General features: G+C 34.3%; 1 protein-coding gene and 1 long non-coding RNA gene across 4 annotated transcripts in view; one reads left to right on the forward strand and one right to left on the reverse strand.

Moving 5' to 3' along the window:
* The window catches only part of alpha-Man-Ia (alpha-Mannosidase class I a), a 221,709-nt gene that overhangs the window by 153,525 nt on the left and 45,397 nt on the right, over positions 1–22,787 (forward strand). Inside the window, exon 1 of one of the 3 annotated variants that reach the window (XM_036362280.2) lies at positions 343–1,766. The exons of the other annotated variants lie outside the window; for them this stretch is intronic. Coding sequence (XP_036218173.2) covers positions 687–1,766 — 1,080 coding nt within the window. The 5' untranslated portion in view covers positions 343–686. Of the gene's footprint in view, positions 1–342; positions 1,767–22,787 lie in introns of those variants that run through there. 3 annotated transcript variants of the gene reach the window in all.
* LOC138857276 (uncharacterized) lies at positions 16,513–18,531 on the reverse strand. Its single transcript, XR_011396366.1, has 3 exons — positions 18,082–18,531; positions 16,905–17,187; positions 16,513–16,838 (listed from the first exon to the last, which is right to left on the reverse strand). It is a non-coding gene; the product is annotated as an uncharacterized lncRNA (long non-coding RNA).

A 22,787-nucleotide genomic window follows, 5' to 3' on the forward strand; every position in this document is an offset into this window, starting at 1 on the left:
AGCTCAATAGCATATTCGTGAAACTGCTGTTAAAATAGTCGGGTTTTAGTATATTCAGATAATGATTTAGTTCTGCTCCTTCACATTCAATTTTATTTAGATGCGCTGAAATGTAGGCAACTTTTTTTCTTAATATTTCTATAACACGCGGTGAAAAAAATATATTAAAGTGAATGTTCAATTTCATGCTGCGTAATAAAATAGAAATTGCGATAAGCAAATTTCCCCAAATTTAAGCATAAAAATTAAAAAATCATAAATCTTAATTTGCGCGGTTGAATCATCATTTGTACTAATAAAAGCATTATGTGTTTGACCACAAAATAACAGAGAAAATTATCTATATAAATAAATTTGTACAAAGTGCGGCCAAAATCAATATTGTGATATTTACAAAAACAACAAAATCCAAATAACGAAACGAAATTACGAATCAAAAGTAGCGAAACCGCATTTGAGCAAAAAGTCATATAAAAAAGCAGTGAATTATCTCGAATTTAAAGAGCTTAAATAAAAGCGAGCACTCAGTGGAATAAAAAGCAAAAAAATATCAGATCAACCAATTGCCATGATAAAAAAGTTGCGCAGCAAAACGCCAAACATCAATTAATTTTGCTCAATGCCGAAAACGAAAAATTCAGCAACGAAATAAAATTAAAATAAAAACACAAAAAGAACAGTCAAAAATGTGTACGAAAACATCGAAAACGCCGTTGCTCTTAATTGGCGGCGTCTGCTTCGTCATTGTGCTGGTCGGCATTACTGGCGTGACGCTGATCAATAATCTCAATTTATCCAACATCATCAAGTTGAACGAGAAAGTCGCCAGCGACAGCATGAGCTCACACGACGCCGAATTGCGCGATATAAATTACGCCAATAATCATCCGAAAAACATATACAAATTCGACGAATTTTCAGCGCCCTATGCACTGGCTGTGGGCACGCACCCACAATCGCTGCCAGCGGCCGCGGCGCAGTCCTCGGTTGTAGCCGCAGCAGCAGCATACTTAACAGGGGCAGAAGGTGCTCTACAGCAAAATTCAGCCTCATCAGTTGTTGAGGCGGGTGGTGCGTCGTTAATTGGTCGACCTACGGTAGCATTAGTAGATGCTGCGGCAAATAGCGGTAATGCGGCGTCGGCGCATGCGATTATGCAGTCCACTGGACGACAGCAGGCACTTGAACCCACTCACAATACGCTCCTAGAGCATGAGAGATTGCAGAGCAGAGATACTGTTGCCGTTGGCAGCAAACTCATCGCTGCAACAACAAATGAAAATGCAAATGTATCAGCAGAACTGGTCAATAATCCACAGGTAAATACTACGGCACAATCCGATGCGTCAATATTGGCCATTGCTATTGCCGCGCATCCAGCTCCAAGCAACCGTAGTAGTTTTAGTGCCGAAGCTTCCATAAATTCGAGTGCCCCCAGCGCTTCACTATCATCAGTAGCATCTCCATCAGTATCAGATACTGCATCATCTGTCAATGTTGACATTGCTGCTAAATTGATGTTGCCACTGATTCTTAATGGCAGTGCAAGGCTAACACCCGGATTTAGTAATGGTAATAGACAGATGAATGCGAATGAAGAGCAAGAATTTGCGATTGATACACTTTTGAGCTTAAAAAGTGATAACGGTACAAAAGATATTTCCGTTATGCATCAATCGAAGAATGTGTTTGTGTCGTCAGGGCGTTTAGTGGTGCCCGCAGGCGGAGAAGGTGTTGATAAGGAGAAACGTGATTATGTTGTAAAGGTAAAATATATATTTATTTGATAATTTTTATCCCTTGCGATATAATAATATGGCATTTTGTTATTCTCATTAGTTCTGTATCGAATTTATGTTATCCTTCTCAGACAGTTTACCGAAATTTTCTTCTGAAGTAATTTGGTTGCTAATAATCGATTGAAGTTGAAACTAACAATTTCGCTTTGCAATGGTACAGTAGATGTATGTGTAATCCAACCTTTATAAAACTATGTATTGTATATACGGCCTGTCGATAATTATTGCACTCGACGGACAATGCTAAACCTCTGACGCCTTTTTTGATTCAAAAAGTCTCTAAAAACAAGAAAAAACGTTAACTTCGGCTGCACCGGAGCTACAATACCTTTCAAAAATAAAAAAGTTTTCATACAAGAAATTGATTTAGTTCGGTTAACGGTCTAACCAATTTTCTCGGATATTAACATATACTGTTATTTTGGGCAATAATCCATCTTAAATTTCGTGAAGATATTTTTTCAAATAAAAAATTTTTCAATATAAGAACTTAAATTCGCTCGTTCAGTTCGTATGGCAGCTATATGCAATAGTGGTCCGATTCCGGCAAATGTGCAACTTCTTGGAGAGGAAAGGAGGCGTGCCAAATTTCAAATCGATATCTGAAAAACTGAGGGACTAATTCGAATATATACATATGCACAAAGTGACAAACGGAGATGACTAAATCGACTAAGCTCGTCACGCTGATCAGTTATATCTATACTTTACAGTATCACCAGGTATAATAATACTTTAATTGTTTGAAGACATCCTAGCACTCGTTAAAACTTCAAGAATATCACCTTAAAATCTGTTGTCTACAATTAGGCTCACTGCAAGATATGCCTTGTTACAGCTATCAGAAATCTTTTAAGTTAAATAATCTTTACAGTTAAGACAAAAAACTGAAGACCGAGTATAACAAAAGTTAAAAAATACAATAATAAAATAAAATAACACGTTCATCTAATACTCTAACAGTGTTGGCAGTTTAGTTTTTTATTTTTCGAATTTAAAAAATTATATTGCGCTCGTACAAATTTAACGTGATTGACAGCGAATTCATGCGTGTTTATTAAGTGAGCTGTATGAGCCCTTGTGTCAGTCAATCACTCAAGTGGTGGTTTGCATGTTGGCGTCGTTGTGACACTTGATTGTCATTTTAAATGTCAAAATAAATTTGCTTATTATATGTATAATATTTTTTCTAATTTTTTAAACTGTTTCGAGGTCGCTCATACTAGATGGAAATGGAATGATGGAAGATGGAATGAAAAGTTTAAATTAAAAAACACTTGGCTGCAAAAATGTAAGCTCTGAAGTCCACTTTGTATTTGTTATGCAATGCATTGTGAATTAAATCATTTCACTGCCAAGTGTGGTTTGTTCAATTCTATTATTTATTTTTTTTAGATATTATATTAGAACTGGGTTGTTTGGCTCAATTTCTATCGTATTAATAACAAGATAGCGCATTGTTTGAGAATGATCCGCACCTAGTTGTAGAATTAAGATGATTTTTTAAATATTCAACTATTTGAAAAATTACCTCAGGAAAAACCTAAAACCAGTGGGCAATACATTCTTGGCCGAAGCCTGTCCTTTTCCTTTTTCGGAGCAGGTGCACCAGCTAAAGTCAGTTTTTTCGATTGTTACTTGGTCTCTGGTCCGTGTTTCCACGACGGATACGAAAAGATGCACAAACTACTTCAGATTGGGCTTGAAGAGCGCCAAGCACTGCTGTGTTGTTCGGTGTTAAAAAACGAGGCACCCATCTCTGGCCGATATTGCGTATCTTCTACAAGAATTTACTACACGATGGTAAATTTCTTCTTATTATGGTCTAATTATTAGATCATATTCTCGTATATGAATAATAACTTTGTATATACAAATTAAAATGTTTCAAAATATTCATTCATAACTGATAATATAAATATTTATACGAACAAATATATAGCAAATACATACTTAAATGTTATATATCTGTCTGAATGTGATTCCTAAAGCAAAGTGTATTTTTAGGGATCTTAACTCCTCAATTGCTCTAATTAGTCCACGGATGTCGCAAACTGCGTTCTTACTCCATATTACTCTACCAATACTAAAAATTTTAAATGTTATAAGTAAATAATAATAAAAATTAATTTATGAACCGACCTAATACTTATATAAAATATCAATGAACTTTTCACGCACGTGTCGTCTGTCTGGACACACACCCTCAGTTTGTAATGAATTAACGTTCTCATCTTCATTGGCACACATTTTTGGCGCATACATGTGTTTATGTTACATATATGTGTACATAAAAACGCAAGCAAATATATGAATGAGTGTACTTATGGGTATATGCTGGTATACCCTGAAAGTAGGCAGGCAGCACTGATTACTGATTTATTCAAATGTAAAGTTTTTTCTTGTGTTTTTTGTCATGTTGATAAATAATTATACATGCACAAAAAATCGGAAACAGACCTGGTCACACAGCTGGTACAAATCTGACTATCAACTGAGTCGCTCTATATCCGTTTTGCACCAGTTCTAAGGTAGTCCGCTCCATAATGTTATACCTTGACGATTAATTTCTTCGTAAATATACAATAAGTAGTACGTACATATAAATACATCTTTAAAGATTATGTTGCGGTTTAGACTACAAATGTGTGAAATATATTGTAAACATTTTTGAGGAAAAGATATTATTATTTGGTGTGAGAGTGGTAGCAGAAAGTGCTTTATAATATTTTAATAATATATAAGATTTATTTTCCCCTAAATTTAGTATTAATGTCAGTGCTTGAATTTAGTATATTCGTCTTTTCAATAAATGTTCAACTGTTTTGCTTCACAGTGTTATTTTCTTTTTAACTTGAGTTTGGTTTACAAACATATTCAACATTTGTATATTTATATATATAATACTTGTATGCAAAAATAAACATATTTTTGTATATATAACTGAGCAAAATAAATATTGGCACAACACTCCCGTTTACACACACACGTTTTTTGGGTTTGGCTGCGCTTCTGTCTCCAAAAGTGGGTTTCACTTTTTCACTTTTTGAAAATATTATCTGTATTTAGTTTTCTTTGTATTCATTTGGAATTTATTGCTCGTCGCTTAGATATTGTGCCAAGCATGAGTTGATGGCTTTGTCGTCGTTAACCCAAAAGCACATGTGTGTCACCTCGCCTAACGCAAGGTACTAGAACAGCTGTGCGTATACCCATGTATATAATAATATTTTTTGTTTTGCAAAATATTTTGTTTGCTCGTTTAATTGCGGCAATGTTGGTGTTAGGTAACCAAGAGTTGATAGAAAAAATATTTTCGGGTTGAAAAAGAAACGGATGTCATCGACATCGATTGAGACTCAAAATAGATCTGCTGTGATGTTGAGCAGAGATGACATTAGTTAGTTCAGCTCAGTTTAGAACTTTCATTTCGAACTAATAACTTTTTCAAGAGTTTTCAGATTTGAAAATTTCGGGTTATCTTATACTTAATAGCAGTCAAGTGGGATGGAATAGAAACCTCTTAATGGCAACCAAAAATATTTAAACTCAGTTGTGGAACTTTAGAAACTGCATTAGCTTTTTTATAATAAAAAAAACTGTAAACCAAAATTTAAAAATCATTCTGAAGTTACCACATATTCTATTTTTCGATTTTAACAAAATCAATATTTTTTTAAATAATAAACCGGTCTGCCATACAAAACACAACTGTCCCATAAAGATTCATCAGTAATTTAGAGACACTTAAGGCGTTTAGCTGCAGAATATTGATACGAAGACCGCCAAGAGGGCCAGAGATAGAAAACCGGGGCCGGGAGAATGTATAATGCGGGTCCCCCTGATCCAGTAATTGTTGGGAAAAAATTTATAAAAAAAAATGTTGCAGAGCACCGATCCGCGCTGAGAACTCCATCCCCTCTCTCGTTCACTGACCTCCAACAGAAGAAGAAGTTCTACCAAACTACTAAATATTAGGATATGAGCCACAAATTATTACTAGGATATTACTATATTTAAAATTTTATTGCTTTATATGCTCTTCAATAAAAATATAATCGAGAAATCGCTTGATTTCCACTTAACTTTCCTTTTAACGCATCAAAACAATTTACTCAACGACCCAAATATTTATAATCAATTTCTGCTTGCTCCCATTTATTGGAAACTTCACTTAATGCGGCACACAGCTCGCCTCTTTAATTTATTGTACTGCAGTGCGTATACGTAACCATGAAACTTGAATGCCTGTCATGCGCGCCGAAGCCTTACTGCAACAGCAGAAGCAAGGCATAGGCACATGAATGCACACACACACGTGGGCACACAAATGCAATTATACTCGCGCGCCCTGTCTCGCCTCTATTTTCGTACGAAAGTAAAGAAAAGAACAGAGAATAGTGAAACTTAAAGCGACATGAAAGCAAAAGGACCAAGCAAAGTGGCAAGTCATTGGCAACATGTGCCGCCAGCGGCACGCCACAGAGGTCAAAGACAAAATGCTACAACAGCTGCGAGACGGTGAGTTACGAGCTGGTAAACGGCCTTGAAATTTCTACCAAAAAAAAAACATGTGGAGACGTGAAAGAGACGCAGTGAGTTGCAAAGAAGTTGGTGAATGAATTGAGGCCGAAAACCGCATACAATCAATTTGTTGGACGCGCTAAAGCGGCAAAATGGCAGCTCAAACACCGCCTTTGGCACAAACTTACAAAACACACACACACACAAATGCATGAAGAAAGCGCTTGAAGAGCCAACGCAGGCAAACAGAACGGCATTGGCCGCCGTCGTTGCCACCGAATTGATGAAGCCTGAAGCCAACCGCTAAACCGCATAAACCCCCGAAGATAAAGAGGCGCGTCAAGTGAAGCTGGCAAAAAGAAGTGATGCATGAAAGTGGATAATCAATAAAAATGAAGTGGCTGGCAAAACGCCTACCAAGACACGCAACAACAAAACACATACAACTAGATATAATTGCAAGAGAGTGTATGTTAGTGTTGGCGGCTAATGGCGCCTTGTTTTCGTTTTTTTGTGGAAAGTTTGAAGAACATTGTTTCTTTGTTATTGTATTTGGGTTTGCTTTTATGGCATGTAAACAGTGTTTGTCTGCGCATTTGGCAACACGTGTTTTACTCGACAAACACATGCAATGCCTTCGTGTCTCTTTAGCTTCGACCATTTCGTGGGCGTATACCCACACATGTACACTTAGGCAAATATAATAATTTACAAACACCTATAAAGATTCACTGCACCATTCCTATATATGTACGTGTGTGCGTGTTTCCATATTGGCTTATAGCAGCTTGTGCGTTTAATGGCAAATCAATTGATAGCAATATCGATAACCATAACTGGTTTTGTTTTTGTCTATTGTTTTGCCAACACACTTACTTTGCATTTCTCTTTGTTATTATTCTCCTTTGTTTTGTTATTTTCTCACTCAACTTGTTTACTTGGTTGTTAGGTATAGTATACGGTGCTTCCAAAGGAAAAATGCTTTGTTTACAGCTCGCTATCTTTGGCAAATTACAATAGTAATTGCTGGCCTTTGGGTGTTTGACCACCACAGCGACAATAACAACATTCATACACATACAAGCGTAATGGTTAAGTGTTGTCGAATGTGTGTGTGTAATTGTTTAGGTATTGTACTTACAGATGGCGTTGTGTTGAGAGGTAATGCAAACATGGCTGAGCTCAGCAATCTTGTGCTAAAATGTGGTTTGCGAAAGTCCTGGGCGACCAAAAAATGTTGAAGACTATTGCTAAACACAAGTAGTGCTCGCAGAATATTTAGGAGCCACTTCAAAACGTATAAAATCAGTCAGATACGTTCAAAAGCAACGAAATTGGGTGGCATATGAATCGAAGCCAAGAGATGTTGAAAGACGATTTTGCGAGACAGAAATGCTGCTTGAACGCTACAAATTAAGTAATTTTTGCATCGGATTGTGACTGGTGATAAAAAATAAATCCATTACGACAAATCCTAAACGAAAGACAATCATATATGAAACAAAGCAAAGCCGAGTATCCATGGCAGCAACATAATGTTCTGTATTTGATTAGGTCAGAAGCACGTGCTGTAATATGAGCTTCTAAAATATATATTTATGGATAGATATATATATTTATGATCAACCCTACCGACAAGAACTCATTAAATTGAAGCGAGCGATTGCCGAACGCTCGGTTTTCGTCACCTGTCTCTGCCTTACTCTTTCTGACTACAACTTTCGTTGTTGATTTACGTGAGTACCTGCCGGCGACGGCCTTACCTCACGGTGCTCCAAAGCACAACGTATCAATACAATGCGTTGATAAGCGCACCAAATAATACGAGCTATTTGCAAGTATTAATTTGGTTACCAGTGTGTCTGGGCACACACTACCATCTTGGTAAGATTCGAGGCCGACCTAAAATCTCTTCCGTTTTCGGGTACGGACCCCAGTTGCTTTTTGCAACTTCTTTTTAGAACTGAAAAAACAGTTAGGCTGAATTTTCAGTTCTTCCTGCATTTAGGTTTCAACCACAGCCACCACAAAGGGACCATAACCCAATGAGCAGATTGGACCGAAGTCCAAGGGCTTTCTGCTCCCCGTGGTACCATAAAGTCTCCGGTAAGACTGTGTAGCCGAAACTACTGCCAGTTGTGCTACCCATTACTCAATGACTGGTGACATTTGTCGCTTGAACTTCAAATATCTTTTTATTTGCTTTTCCATTTAAAGTCTATAATATCATTTCAAGCTGAGTATTATAGCACTATTTCTGACATACTATGCTGATATTACTGAGCAAGGTACATAATAACAGTCATAGTGCATATTGGCTTTTAGTCGCCTCTTACGTCAGGCATGCTTTACCGCGTGTAAATTCTTACCCCTACCCGCAGGGTACTTATATTGTATATATATTATATTATCCGGTGCAGTTATATTGCGATGGAATCCACAAAATACCAGAAAGATAAGAAAATTTTATAGTTTCAGATGGGCAATTCTTTGGTTATACTAGTGTAAGTACATGTTTTTTTTTAAATAAACGTTCAAACTTTGAAAACCGCACGAATAAAGTGATAGTTTAATAAAGTAGTCAAAATGTTTTTAAATTGAAGTCTTCCGTATTCTTTTTCACTTCAAAATATTTTCTAGTCAGTGAAGTACCAAATTTTACCTTTCTGTGAGTTTTATAAAGCAAAGAGGTTATAAACTGGCAAAATATTTGCTTGATTGCGAATTTCAAGCCTACTTTAGCTAATTTTTATCTACTTCTTCGTTAAATTATATCTAATGGACTATATCTAAAACTGCTCAGCCATCAAGCTTTGTGCACATATGTATTTACCACTTTTATAAATTTGCTCCTAAATGAACTTTCGGAATTATTTTAGTTGTATTATAATCTTAATTATTTTTGTATGCTCATACCTAATTGTGGGCTTTATTTTTTATATCTGAAACAGCAATGTTGCCTACAACTCGGCTGAGTGTGGAATAAGTTACATTTTCTCGAAGTCACGCTCCTAAAATATTGTTGTTGTTATTTTCATCAAGAAATGGTAAGCTATTGCTATTTAGCTATTTCGGTCAGATCTCTCTGTCATGATAACAAAAAATATGCTACTTACTCCTAAATGTATGCAATATAAAATGTTTTTTATTCAATATGTGAATAACTCGTAAATAAATGCCTACAATTAAGCATAAGTTCTATAATAATCACATTTTACATGGTAATAAAAAATATTTGTTTTATAAAATTTAGAATTTATACACTAGCTGCAAAAAGTTTGTCATATTCAGAAAAAATAATAATATTATTAAAAAAAAAATTTTAAGCACAACAGCTATAAAAAATGTACATTACTTAGAAAAACTTAAAATAAGAAATGTATTTAATCTATATTTAATCGAAGACCTTTTTATACTGCAATTAGTATAAATGAAGTTAAGTATCTTAAAATATTAAACATTCTATTAAAAGAAATTAAAAATACTTGAGGTATCTATACAAAGTATTTATATTATACTCGTATGAATAATAAAATAAAATAAAATATTTCCTTTTCAAAGTCGGCAAAAACATATTTTATAATATTTGCTACTTTTTTTTTTTATTTATTTACAGGTGAGTCTCTACGCAATTTCTCATTAGCTGTTAGCTGTCGTTGTGTAAGTGCTACAGATATAAGTTTTATCTTATCAAATTTATGTAAAACTTTGGTAGCTTTTCGTGCTTCTAATGATTCTGCGAAAATTCTAAAGTTAATTTTAACATTTCTTTGTGTAGACACACGCCTCCTACATACACACAAACATTGGTATGTATGAGTTTAGTATCGAAGCGCAGCCAACTTAATTTATGTGGGTATACCAGAGCCACAAACAATTTCTTACTTATCCTTTGTCGGCTAAGATGTGTGGGTGAAAATTTTCGAATAACCATAAACTTGAACGTCTTACACTCTCGTGCAGAGGTTTCAATTAAATGAGAGTGGCAAGCTAGCTGCGTCAAGCGTATGTGTAACATGCAAATATTTATCGCGTACGTATATATGTGTGCTTCCATAAAATATTATATATGCATGTGTGCTTTCAGGGAAATATATTTTTGGTTAAGTGCATAAATTTTGCTGCATCTGCCGCAAACACTTATCTAAAATGTTGCTCTCCCGCTCCACGTACACTGCTCTGCATCATTTGTCCTTGCCCTGCTCGGCTCTTTGCTCTTGACTGCTTACTCATTGCCTTTAGCGTTGTCTTATTATTTGATAGCAGCTGCTATGCTTCTGAGAATCTGTGAAATCTAATGTCTGGCATGTGTTATATTTTGATAGCATAATGTCAATTTTCCTGTTCTACTCCAAACACACACACACATACAAATGCACACTGTATATGTGTATATCCGTATCTGCTATATTTCTCACATATGCAATCAGCTTATTCGCCGTAAATTCTCATCTTCTGATTCGTGTCTCCTTCACCTTCAACGCCAATCATTGCTCTCCTCAGTTGCTGCTGTCATACATAAACGCTGTTGTTACAGTTATTTTTGATTGTTGGGACATAAGACGTGACAATAATCTGGTTATATTACACTTTCAATATAATGACCTTCTGTGTGCTGGTAAGATTTCTATTTATTGTTTTGCTTCTTTCTTTTTTCCTTTCGGAGGAATAAAATTACGCTTTTCCAAGTAAAAAGAAGTCATGTGCAGTTTTCGTTTTTGTATCTCTGTATATTTTTAGTAATACGCAAACCAAATCCTAAAGCGCCAAAAGGTATATTTTCTGTGCAAAAATTTTTTGTTAAACACTTTTGTTTTGTGTTTAGGAAAATTTTACTTTTTGTGACAAAAAAAAATGTTAAAATGGAAAATATATACATATGTATGTAGGATTTATTTTTTTTTTGAGATTTTTCTGTATGAATAGCTGTCAAAATTTAACATTTATGTGTGGTAAATTTCCACCAACCGAAAAAACGTTTAAAAGCTTTTAGAAATATATTTATAAAAATTGCGATCTGTTCGAAAAACTTATCACTTTAATTTTCTTCTCTACCATCTTTGACTATGTGGAATATTCTTGTCTTGACGACTATGTAAAGAAGCTATATTTTAGTATTTGGTGGGCGATTGGTACTGAAAGGACTATTCAATCTCCCTTGCGTTTTAGTTGGTTTTTATTCTGAAGGCTTTATTGATCTGTACTTTAAAAAAAATCGAAATGGAGCCAATAATACTGTCATGAGAAGCAACCGAATCAATATTAAAGATCAAAGTGCTGATTGTTTCTAAATTTCTAATTGAATTAAGATTAGTGAGAGTATCACATTTTTTTTACAATTTATTTAGACAGTAATTTTCTTCGTCATCATTATTTTATTTTATAAAGTACAGCTACTGCTGATAACTACTGATTGTGTTGAAAATATATGTTTGTAAATTATCGATTACACAAATAACTTTTATTTGATATCAATCAGTTACAATTAGTTTCAATCGAATTTTTCCAACAAGTGGCAACCCTGTAAAAAATAACTCCGACAGAAACTTTGATTGAATCATGCAATATTATAATAGTTAAATTATTTTAACTTGATTTACAAAAATTTAGGTGGCAACGCTTTTCAAGCATATTCTCCAATTTAAAGCTTCACAAACTGTTTAACTTCATACCAATATGTATAATATAATTACTAATAAATAAATCACAAATCATTCATCTAATCGCGATAATTTAATAACTCTTTTTTACTCTGGCAACCCTAAAGCAAATAGAATTTTCAAACAAAAAATTATTTATTTTATTTTATTTATTTATTTTTAAATCGAAACCATTTTTCTTTTATAAATCATGTGAGAATTATTGATTAGATTAGGTCGTAGGGCTACTCCTGTCACTTAAGGTGACGCAAGATCCCATTTGGAAACCTGTGAACGCTGTTCCAAAACTCTCTCTCTCTTTAGTTATAAATCACCAGAGTCTTATATATTAAGTAAGCGTATTACAAAGTTGTGTTGGTGGCAAATATTAATCGCAGCAACTTCGCCAGGTTCGCGAAAGTGTTTAAACCGAGATGTTTCAACTACAGTTTGGCAACAGCTGGACAGTTGAGAAGGTAGTTTCTAGATTATTCCACCCATCCTTTTTAATACAGTTTTGGGCTGTGAGCCTATTGGACAGTGTGCTCAGAACACCTACCATGGCGGCGAAATGAATCTTGCAGAGAAAATAGTTTAAAAGACATCTTGCGTTTCACTTTGAGATAGAAAAATCTCGCAGCCACACAAGTTTTGGTTTTCGACCAGCGCTTGTCAAGCTCATAGGAGGTCCATGGATCTAACGGTAGTGCATAAGAGGATAGCGGAAAACTGACTAGTTGCTAATGTGATGAAATAAGTGTAAGGTTACCCTCTCAAGAAAGTTCATCGGCTTTGCAGTTTCCCGGGTGAGAATTATAATGAACAATAAAAAAAGATTTTTCAAATAATTCAGGTATACAGTACATGTATCACAACAAATAGAAACTAAATTATTTAAAATTTTCACTATCTGCAATTCTTTAAGAGAGCACTTTCTGACATACTTGTATTTTAGCCTTTTCTTATTATTCTCTTATTTGATTTCGAATTTATTCTCAGTTTTTGCTCTTTTTATTTATTTTATCTTATTGCATTTGCATTATAATTTTCCACTATTATACTCTTTTTATTTACTGCTCGGCAATAAATTTTACTACGAAAATAATAAATTAAAGCGAAATGGTGAAAAGTAAATCATAAAAATATACTGAATTCACTTCTAAATAGCTGATGACACGCAAGACAGCAATATTAATATTTAGACAAACATTCCTACATACATATATAGTATGGCAAATTACATGTATGTAGTATATTCTATATGTATATAAAAATTACGCAAAAAATATTTGCTTGAATATACCTATATGATCTAAAACTATAAATAATATTTGTAAGCTCTCTATTAAGCCATTGATTACCCATTTGTTTGTTGTTATTATTATTTACTTTGTGAAGCTTGACTGGCTTAGATTTGTAAGAAAATGGTTTATCAAAGTAAACAAAGTTAGGCATGCATATGAATATTAAAATTTCTATAGAAAAATAAAGACGGTGGATATGTTGTTTACATATATTGACTGTAAATGTACATATGTATAATATTTATTTACATACCTTACTGTGTATATTTTCTTGTATAATATTCTTATTTGCACTTATTTTACTTGCAAATATTTTCCTAATACGTTTCAAACACGTAAATATTTGTTCTGTTTTACAAATATCTCACAACATTCTCAATGTTTCACGACCACATCCACATAAAGTACAACTAGAAGTGCCACCAAACCGCAATCAATTGCTTTTGTTTTGCTATTTTCGGCTTACCATATCAGCAATTTATTAAATTTATTCTTAATTTGTGTCAATTGGAAAAAAAAATAAAAATATTGCCTATTGCTTGAAAATATAAGCTGTGATTTACATTCACTGCTTTACAAATTGAAACGTAAAATAAAACGATCACATGTAATTTAATATACTTTCATTTGCCTTTAATGATGTTAACGGCAATTTTGGACTATACTTCCTTTCCTATTTGAGTAGTTGTTCCCAGTTGGTTTATAGTATTAATTATTTATTATCGGAAGCATATTCTGGTAGATAAAACATATTCCTTGCCATAAATGTGTGTTAATTTCCTTTTTAATTTTATACTTACAGTAGTTGTTAAATATCAAAATTTTACCTGCAAATAATTTGTCTTGTTAGTCTAAACATTTATGCCTATTTTGATAACCAATTTTCAGTGCCCTTGTGGTGGCATACATCTACACCAAATAACACAAATGTTTCACTCTATTCAAAGTTATGTTTTCGACATTTCTATTTGCCAAAATTATCCCCTTGGCTATGCAGCAAAATAATATAGTCAGAGCGTTATTTATATACCCAGTATTTACAACTGTTACATATTGCATCAGAGATTACATTGTAAATAATTCTACGATTTTTGTTTTTGTATTTTTAATATGTGCATGACAATGCTGCTAACAAAATCTCGAAGCTTATTTTATGGCTCCACGCAGTTGCATATTCATTACGTTGCTTGAGGCGTTGACAATGCCAACATACCGACAACATGCATAATTTATCCAACATAACATAACCGTAAACACATGCATTTCACCACACCGCAGTCAATGCAGAGCATGCGAATGTAAGACGTACGTAAATAGAGCCTTCCTAGCATTCAATTGAGACACAGACAAGCGCTTGTGACTACTTGATTACATGTCACACGTCACTCGTTACAAGTCTTCAAGCTAATTGTGGCAGAAAATTTGCAATATGAAATTCTGTCTCTCTTGTCTATGAATTTATTTATTTTTCTTGAGAATATTTGTTATTTGTTATAAAATATACAGGTTGGTTGAAAAGTTGGTTGGTCTCACCAAGAAATAGCACTAAAAGCTTTTTTTTAAATTCGTACATCTATCGTAAGAACACATGCAAAGTTACAAGTCATTCTGTAAATTAATTCTTTGTTTACAAGCCATTTGAAGTTGACGTGTCAGAGTATTTTTTTTTAATATGGACAAAATTGAATATCGCGCAGTGACTATATTCTTTGTTTTGAAAGGTTAGAAGCAAAGGAAATTTATGAAGAATTGTTAGAAGTGTATAAGTATATCAAAACTCACCGTTGAATTTTGGGCTGGTGAATTTAAACGTGTTTGTACTACGCGTGAAGACGATCCACGCGAAGGATGACCAAAAACCGCAACACCACCAGAAATCATCTAGCAGGCTCATAATATTGTTAGTAAAGATCTAAGTTTGACTAAGCGAGAAATTGCTAATGCCATAGGCATCTCAGGCTTCATATTTTACATGGAGAATTACATATGAAAAAGCTGTTTGGAAAGTTAGTGCCGCACACGTTAACAATTCAACAAAAACTGAATCGAAACAAATTTCTCAGCATAATTTGTAGCATCTTAAGCAGAATGAAACCGATTTATTGCAGCGTTTTATAACTATGGATGAGACTTCGATCTACCATCATGATTCTAAATTGAAACCAGAATGTTTACAGTGGACTGAAGCTGGTTATTCAGCTCCAAAGCAGGTGAAGTCACAACGATCAGCAAAGGAAGTTATGGCCTCAGTTATTGGGGATGCAATAGAAAATTTTTTTGATTGGTTTTCTGTAGAAAGGTAAAACAATCAACTCTGAATATTATTGCAACCTTTTGGATTAGCTGGATGAAAAAATTCATAAGAAAAGACCTGGTTTGCAGCACAAAAAAATTATTTTTCATCAAGACAATACATCTGCTCACAAAGTGTTTTAATAATGAAAAAATTTAACGAATTAAAATACGAATTGCTTGAGCATCCACCGTATTCACTAGATTTGACGCCCAGCAACTACTAACGAAAATGTTGGCAAGCATCACTTAATCTTATTTGTTGCTCATTTCAGACTCTGCATTAATAAAAAATATGCATAGTAATCATAAATTAAATTAAGCTTTTGAAGCATTTTCCTCATTGCCAGATTTGTATTGACTTGCGAGCATTCATTGTATGTAATACAAGTGCTTTGATAGACGTTTTGTAAGTGATTGTTCTACCTTTGGCCTAATTTTTTTCTATATCGTGCTCTAGCATTTTTGTTTGTACACATTTTTTGCCAACGTCTGGCTCTGTGCAGTTGCTTTGTGAATTTTTTTTTGCATTAATAATGCATTTCAATGCTCACAAATATATGCCGACTGTGGCTGAGCATCTCCAACCATGTACTCTTGCCTCGTGCTGCCTTTGTGTGGCATAATTAAGTGCAATGCTTTCACTTTCGAACTGTTTGCCAGTATTTATGAGTTTATAATTGGAAAAGCGAAGAGTTATGCATGCTTTGTAGCTATGCATTACTGTTCACTGAAATTTTCGAATTGCCTTTAGCCTGGCTGTTTTGAAAAGCTCTCACTGCTGCAATCAACTTTCATGCATAAATCTCGTTTTTTTTTCATTTTGTAGTGTTTTATGTAGCGCACTTTTTGCTTTCGAGGTAATTAAGAATATTGCGTACAATTTATTTCGCTGCTGCGGTAATTATTTTAAAATTTTTCTACAATATACTATAATGCGTTTTTGTTGTAATAATGTGAGAGTATTTTTCTATGCCGCCTAATGATGCTGAAAATCAACTTACGACCTTTTTTTAATGGAATTTAGCTTCCTGCTGCCGCTAAATTGCTTTTTAATTCAATTTCGGTTTCATAGCCTAGAAGTATGCAGCAAAGCGTAGGTATTTGTATGAAAGCTGCCTCTTTGCTTGCAGGTTTCGGTTTTGTTCGCGAATCTTTCTTTCTTTTTATTTACTTATATTTATTCAATATATAAAAATAAATGTATTAAATCTTTCTTTGTATGATATTGACTTGCGCCTGTATGTATGCCATATGACTGCTTCTACATCATGTAATATCTGGAAAAAAATACTATTTTTCTATAAAATTGTTTTGCTTTTTCAATTTTTTACGTGCTTTACTACCGCTTTATTATTTTCTTTTGTTCTGGGTTGTTCTTCGCGCCTTTCCATTACCCCTTTGTGCTTCTTAATTGTTTTCATCCGCTTTTATCACGTTCCTTGGTGTCACTTCCCAGCATTTCTTGGTATTTTAAATCGAATTTCTGACGTTGCTGCCACTTTGCTGCACTCAAGTGGCTCTTCTCTGTGTTTTTTTTTTTTGTAGTAATTGCCTGAGTTCGGGGAATTCGTTCGTTTTGACGCAGACGCTAGTTAGCGTTATTTCCTTCGCTTCAATCATTTGACACTTGAAAAAAAAAAGTGAAAATAGGATTTTAAATAGGCGAGTACTGTTTAAAATACAGTTAAACTTTAAGGAATTTAGTTAGATAATGACATTTGATAAGTTCATTAATAGTTGGGGAACATGGTTCGACATGCCGATAGTACATTATAGTATTTCGGTCTACCGGAGGCGTGGAAATACATTTTTGCTGAATTGGAGGTCTAGAAGAAAATCTTGATAAATTTCACGTATAAATATTCAATTATTATAATTCTCTCTTTTAATTATGTGAAAGAAATCTTTTCATAAACGAATGTCACTAAAGGTATATCTAGAGCAAAAAGAGCTCAAAACAGGCCTACTTTGGACAATTTATTTTGAAAATATGGAATTGGTTGTATTCCTTTATAATATAAAGTTAGAATATAAAATATATATAAAAATATAAATCTTAAATAAAGTTATATATTGACATTCAGATGCAAAATGTGGGCTACTATGCCAATTTTTGAAATCACCTTTTTCAATAGGGTTTTGACGAACAGCGCTGCTTTCTGAAACAAAATAAAAAACGGGATTTTAATCCACATAAGACTACGTACGTGTCTTTAACTTTAAAATTTTTTTTCGAGCTACGTTGTTTATGTTCCAAAAATAATAAAAAAACATGGAAAAACCTTAATTTCGACTGCACCAAAGCTTGAGTTCCCTTCACAGTCCTATAGTGGTCCGTTCATCATGCTGATCATTTTTATATATATCTCATACCTAAAATGTGACTAAATGCAAAAAAAATTCAATTGTTTTTTTTTTTTGAAAATCCTAGATGGTCTAACCCTTGGCATATCTGCACATAAATCTCAATATGGATATTTTCTCTTACTAAGAAGAGCAAGTTTACTCATACGTGCGTACCCATATTTCTATACACATTCATATGTATCTGCGCTAGCTTCATTAAAATTACACCGTACTGCCGCACTTTTCGCACCACTACGTTTTCACTCTCCACGGCTTTTGCTGCATTGCAGTGCTGATTTGCAACATTAAAGCACCCCAGAGTGCATTGCCGTGATTTGTTTCCAGTGTACACTGCGGCTGCTGTTGCGACCTTGCCCCTTAGCTATTTACCAGCGCTTTCTTCACGTGCGGACATGCATTTGTATATAATTCTATGTAGATGTGTGTGTGTGTGAGTTTATTTACGTGCGTAAAACATGTCCTTGCGCCACTTTTCGCAAGCCAAAGTAATGTTTGCCGGTAGCATATATTCATATATGGGTGAATAGTATCTATGGACGCAATGCCCCTCTGCCGGCTAGTCACCACACGTAGCAATTCTTGGTCACATAGACCTGTGCTGGTCTTTGAAGCCATCTTTGCCATCTTTAAAGGAAAAGTTAGACATAGTGAGCATATTTTAGTGAAAATATGTTTTATAAACATTTGTATAAATGCGCAAATAAATATTTATTTCTTTCACAGTAAGCTCCACCTCTAATATCCAATCTATATGGTCTTTCTAACTTCTATTGCCAGAAATTCTGAAATTACTTTTCACACATACAAGTATATACGCTATCAGTTTCTGTTGAATTTGATCCCTTAATATCCCTCGAATATGTGCCTTCATTTTAATTTCCCAGTTGCCGTTGCTTATACGCACTGTAGACCCTCATTTACGCAATTTTGCCGCTCACGCTCTTTATCGTTGAATTCTCAGTGCACACTTTTATTTATATTCGTTTTGTTTATGTCCTTACGCAACGGTATATTATTGCCATGTGGACACAACAACAATGAAATTCCTACAACAACTTCAACTAAAATTGCAACGCTTGTTTACTAAAACAGTTTCTTTATTACCGTTTTTCGGTTGAAGCGCTGACTATTGTTGTTGCTATTGCTGTCCAAATAACAAGTCCTCTGCGTTTTCGCCAAATGTTGTGACAGCAGCAACAAAAATTCCTAAATTGGCCAAGTTCCGTTTAAATGCCGCAACAACAGTTACTTTTCTCACAATAATAACAGTTTTATTGTTACTTTGTGTGTGTGTGTGTGTTTGTGTGAGCCTTTGTTGAACTAATGACTGCTGGGACATTAGCTGTTGATGCTGTTGTTATGGCTGATGATGGTGACGATCTTTATACTCACTAGAATCTGTACTTGCCACAGGCTCGTAAACAATAATCTTCTTCTAAGTGCGTAAAGAGAAAAAAGATATGTGTTATTTTTATTAATTTCTATTGTTTGGCAGTGTTCGCTTGCTTCCGAATTCCACTTGTCACTTTGTTTTACGTGGCCGCGATATTTCTTGGTTTCGTATTTTTTTCTATATCACAGTAAATACAGAAAGCCCACAAAAGTTCATCACAAAAGTTTTGTCACGGAATCATTATTGTTTGTTAACTATTTTGACATTTCTACTGACACATGTTTAATAAATTATTAAATGCCGTAATTACTTTCTGCTTTGGGAAAGTTGCAAAAGTTTTTGTAGTTTTCAGAGTATAAATTTTTCACAGTCTTCCAAGTTTCACAAGTTTTACAAAGGGTGATTTTTTAGAGATATAAAGGAATAAAATCACTAATATTCTGACTTACTTCCTTGAGAGTTAAATGTTGTGTCATTTATGATATCCGGTTCATGTTCATCGCGTTCTACGGATTTGGCCTCAAACATTTTTGAACATTCTCAGACTGGAAGAAAATAATCTTGGAATAAAAAAGATTGCTATAGCCATCGATTATAACCAAAAATTTTTTTAGACTTGTGGTTCTCAAGATAAAATAAAACGCATCTATTTCAATATTATATTCAAGAATTTTTTTTTTTTAAATATAGTAGTTTGCCATTATGTTTTTAAAACGATTTCGGGCAAGAGACTAGAATAAATTCCAGTCGAGATGTTGAATTTTCGACTATTTTTTGCATCAATTGGGACCTTATGTCAGCAATAACGCGACGAATATTCTATTTCATGCGCTCAATCGTCTCGGGCTTATCTGCGTGGACAAGCGACTTCACTTAACTACTGACCAAAATTTTCTTGTGAAAATCGGGATCGGTGGCTCATTCACCGAACGTGCGACGCGCTTGATGGTCGTACGGCTTCAATTCTTGCACGATGTGAATTTCGTAAGCCCGCAAAATCTTTCATAAAGTGAATGGGCACAGCTCCAATTATTGCGCGCGATGCTCGATGTACTCGTTTATGTCTTCTTCGATACTCTGCCCCACAGCAGCAATATCGTTTTCGGTGCGCACTGTACAGCGTATCTCTGAGGATGCGCATTATCCATTAGGGTAAATGTAATGCGAAACCGATCCATGGTTGCTCGAATTACCGACTCTGCTGAGCGATTATGTCGACCGAATATAAGACGCAGCGGCCGATCCGTCGCTCGAACCCAACTCTTATTTTGATAAAGTCTGTTCATTATAAAATGTCGCAACAAACTGAGTATAAATCAAGTAACGACTGACTATTAAAAACACCAACTCCGACAAAAATATTCTCTATATTCTAATAAATAAAATTATTCTTTACGTGCAAAACAATCAACACTAGTTATAGTAAAATTCGTATGACAGAGCTCAAAACCCTAAGACATGTTGGCGCTTTTTCGAATACATACGAGTTTTACATAATTTTTTTATTAATTTAAAATTAAATTGCCGCTTTCAGGGGCACACCTAGTCTGACAGCATACTACCGTATCGATTGTTTTTAGAGGGTATACAGTGAGTTTTGGAAAAAAAAATTATTTTTTGAGTTATGTAAGATCTCCGACGGCGCTAAAATAAAGGTTATCCACTGGTGCAGTGATTCCGGCCTTCTCTGGGAATGAAACCTTAACATAAAAAACTCTCGTTAAACTATAAAATATTCTCCGTACAAATGAAACCCCATCAGAAAAAAATCAAAAATTGGCAAAATCTGGGCGTTCAAACAAAAAAAAGTGTTTAATTTTACAACAATTTTTGATCGTAAGGTTGCCGATAGGTCATTATATGTAGGATTATATACAGAACAGATTTAAAATATCCATCTGAAATTTTAGTATGTTATTTTAAAAGGTATAAACTATCGAAATATTTTTTTCAATAAAATCAATTTGATTTGTACTACTATGCATAGTAATTAAAACACTTTAAAAGCATTTCTTAAATACCCGAAAACACTTGGTAAATATTGTCTCGTTCCCACAAAGATTTATACGAATTTTAAGCTTTGTAAGCTCTATCAAAGTAAAAAAAACGTGTAACAACACTTAAACACACATTTTTATATTTCTAGAGACATTTTTATTTATGCGATTAGACTCATCTAAGAATTTGATGGTGACGTGGACCACCCAACCCACCAACGGACTTTTAAAATAACGTAAAATTAATGTCATTGCCAGCGACGACGTTGTTGTTGTGATCGCTCACAAACAAAAAGCTGCTGAAGTGTTTGTCTCACATAGAGAACACTCGCCTGACACATATGCAATTTTCCCTCAAGTTTTTACTTTTGTTTTCTTATTTTGCTTTGCCTAAAACAGAAAACTTCATCATTTCTCTCGACACTGACAATTCTTTGAGTTACTTTAACCACACAGAAAAACTGTAAATGAAAAGCATTGTCAGTGCCACTGTCTGTCCATCGCCAACGTCAGTACTTTGTCATGGCGTCACATCGCAAAAACTTTACACCAATCTGACAGTTAACATACTTGAGACAATCGCAAATGGTTCTCGGTTCTGCCTCGTTATGGCCGTTGATGAATTGTACGCGGACGTATATAAGTATATGTATGTATGTGCGAGTGTCTATAGTTCATCGCTCGAACTGTAGTATAAAGGCTGATGGCGACAGCCCAAATTCATTTTCTCGTGGCATATTGTACTCACTCTTTCGTTTGCGAAGTACTAAGTGGTCTTTAAGCTTGATGATATTTAATGGACGCATAAAATTTATGACACTTCTCACTTAGTCCGCAGATATGAATGTTAGTTAAGTGCGTAATTCTGCCGTTTATTCGTACATTTATTGGTTTGTAAATCGAAAGTGAACATTGCTATTGCACAGAACAACAATGTGAAACTCTACAAAGGCATCTTAAGTGACTGCGGTGAATTAGTTACAAAGTGCGTCTTAAATTTACTTGTTTGAAGAACAGGGTTGTACCTGTTGACAGAATTCTGCAATAAAAACAAAGAGCTAGAGAAATTAGTTGTAAAGTGTTGTTTAACTCTGTGCTAAATGAATTTTCACATAGCGAAATATTTATAAATAATATGTCAAATGATTTTGATATTTTTGAGCTGCAGTTCTCGATCTATTTCATTTTACAGTCATCTGAAGTAAGTGCTGAGTTAGTCATCTGCATGAACCAGAGTAGATAATTTTTAAAAGCAAACCAAATCATCGTAGAATCAAACCTAAAATAATTTACCGTCGATTTGTGGTCGGGAAGAGGCGGGTAGGCATGGGGTAATTTCCTAAAGTTTAATGGTTTATTTCGATTACCGGCAAAACTACGAGTCCAATGGATAAAAGTTGTATATAAACTGTTTGTGTTCCAAACATGCACCCAAATTTTTTTTTTTAATTAGAATTTCAGATTTTATT

Source organism: Bactrocera oleae, chromosome 5 (assembly GCF_042242935.1).
Source record: "Bactrocera oleae isolate idBacOlea1 chromosome 5, idBacOlea1, whole genome shotgun sequence".
Classification (NCBI taxonomy): Eukaryota; Metazoa; Arthropoda; class Insecta; order Diptera; family Tephritidae; genus Bactrocera; species Bactrocera oleae.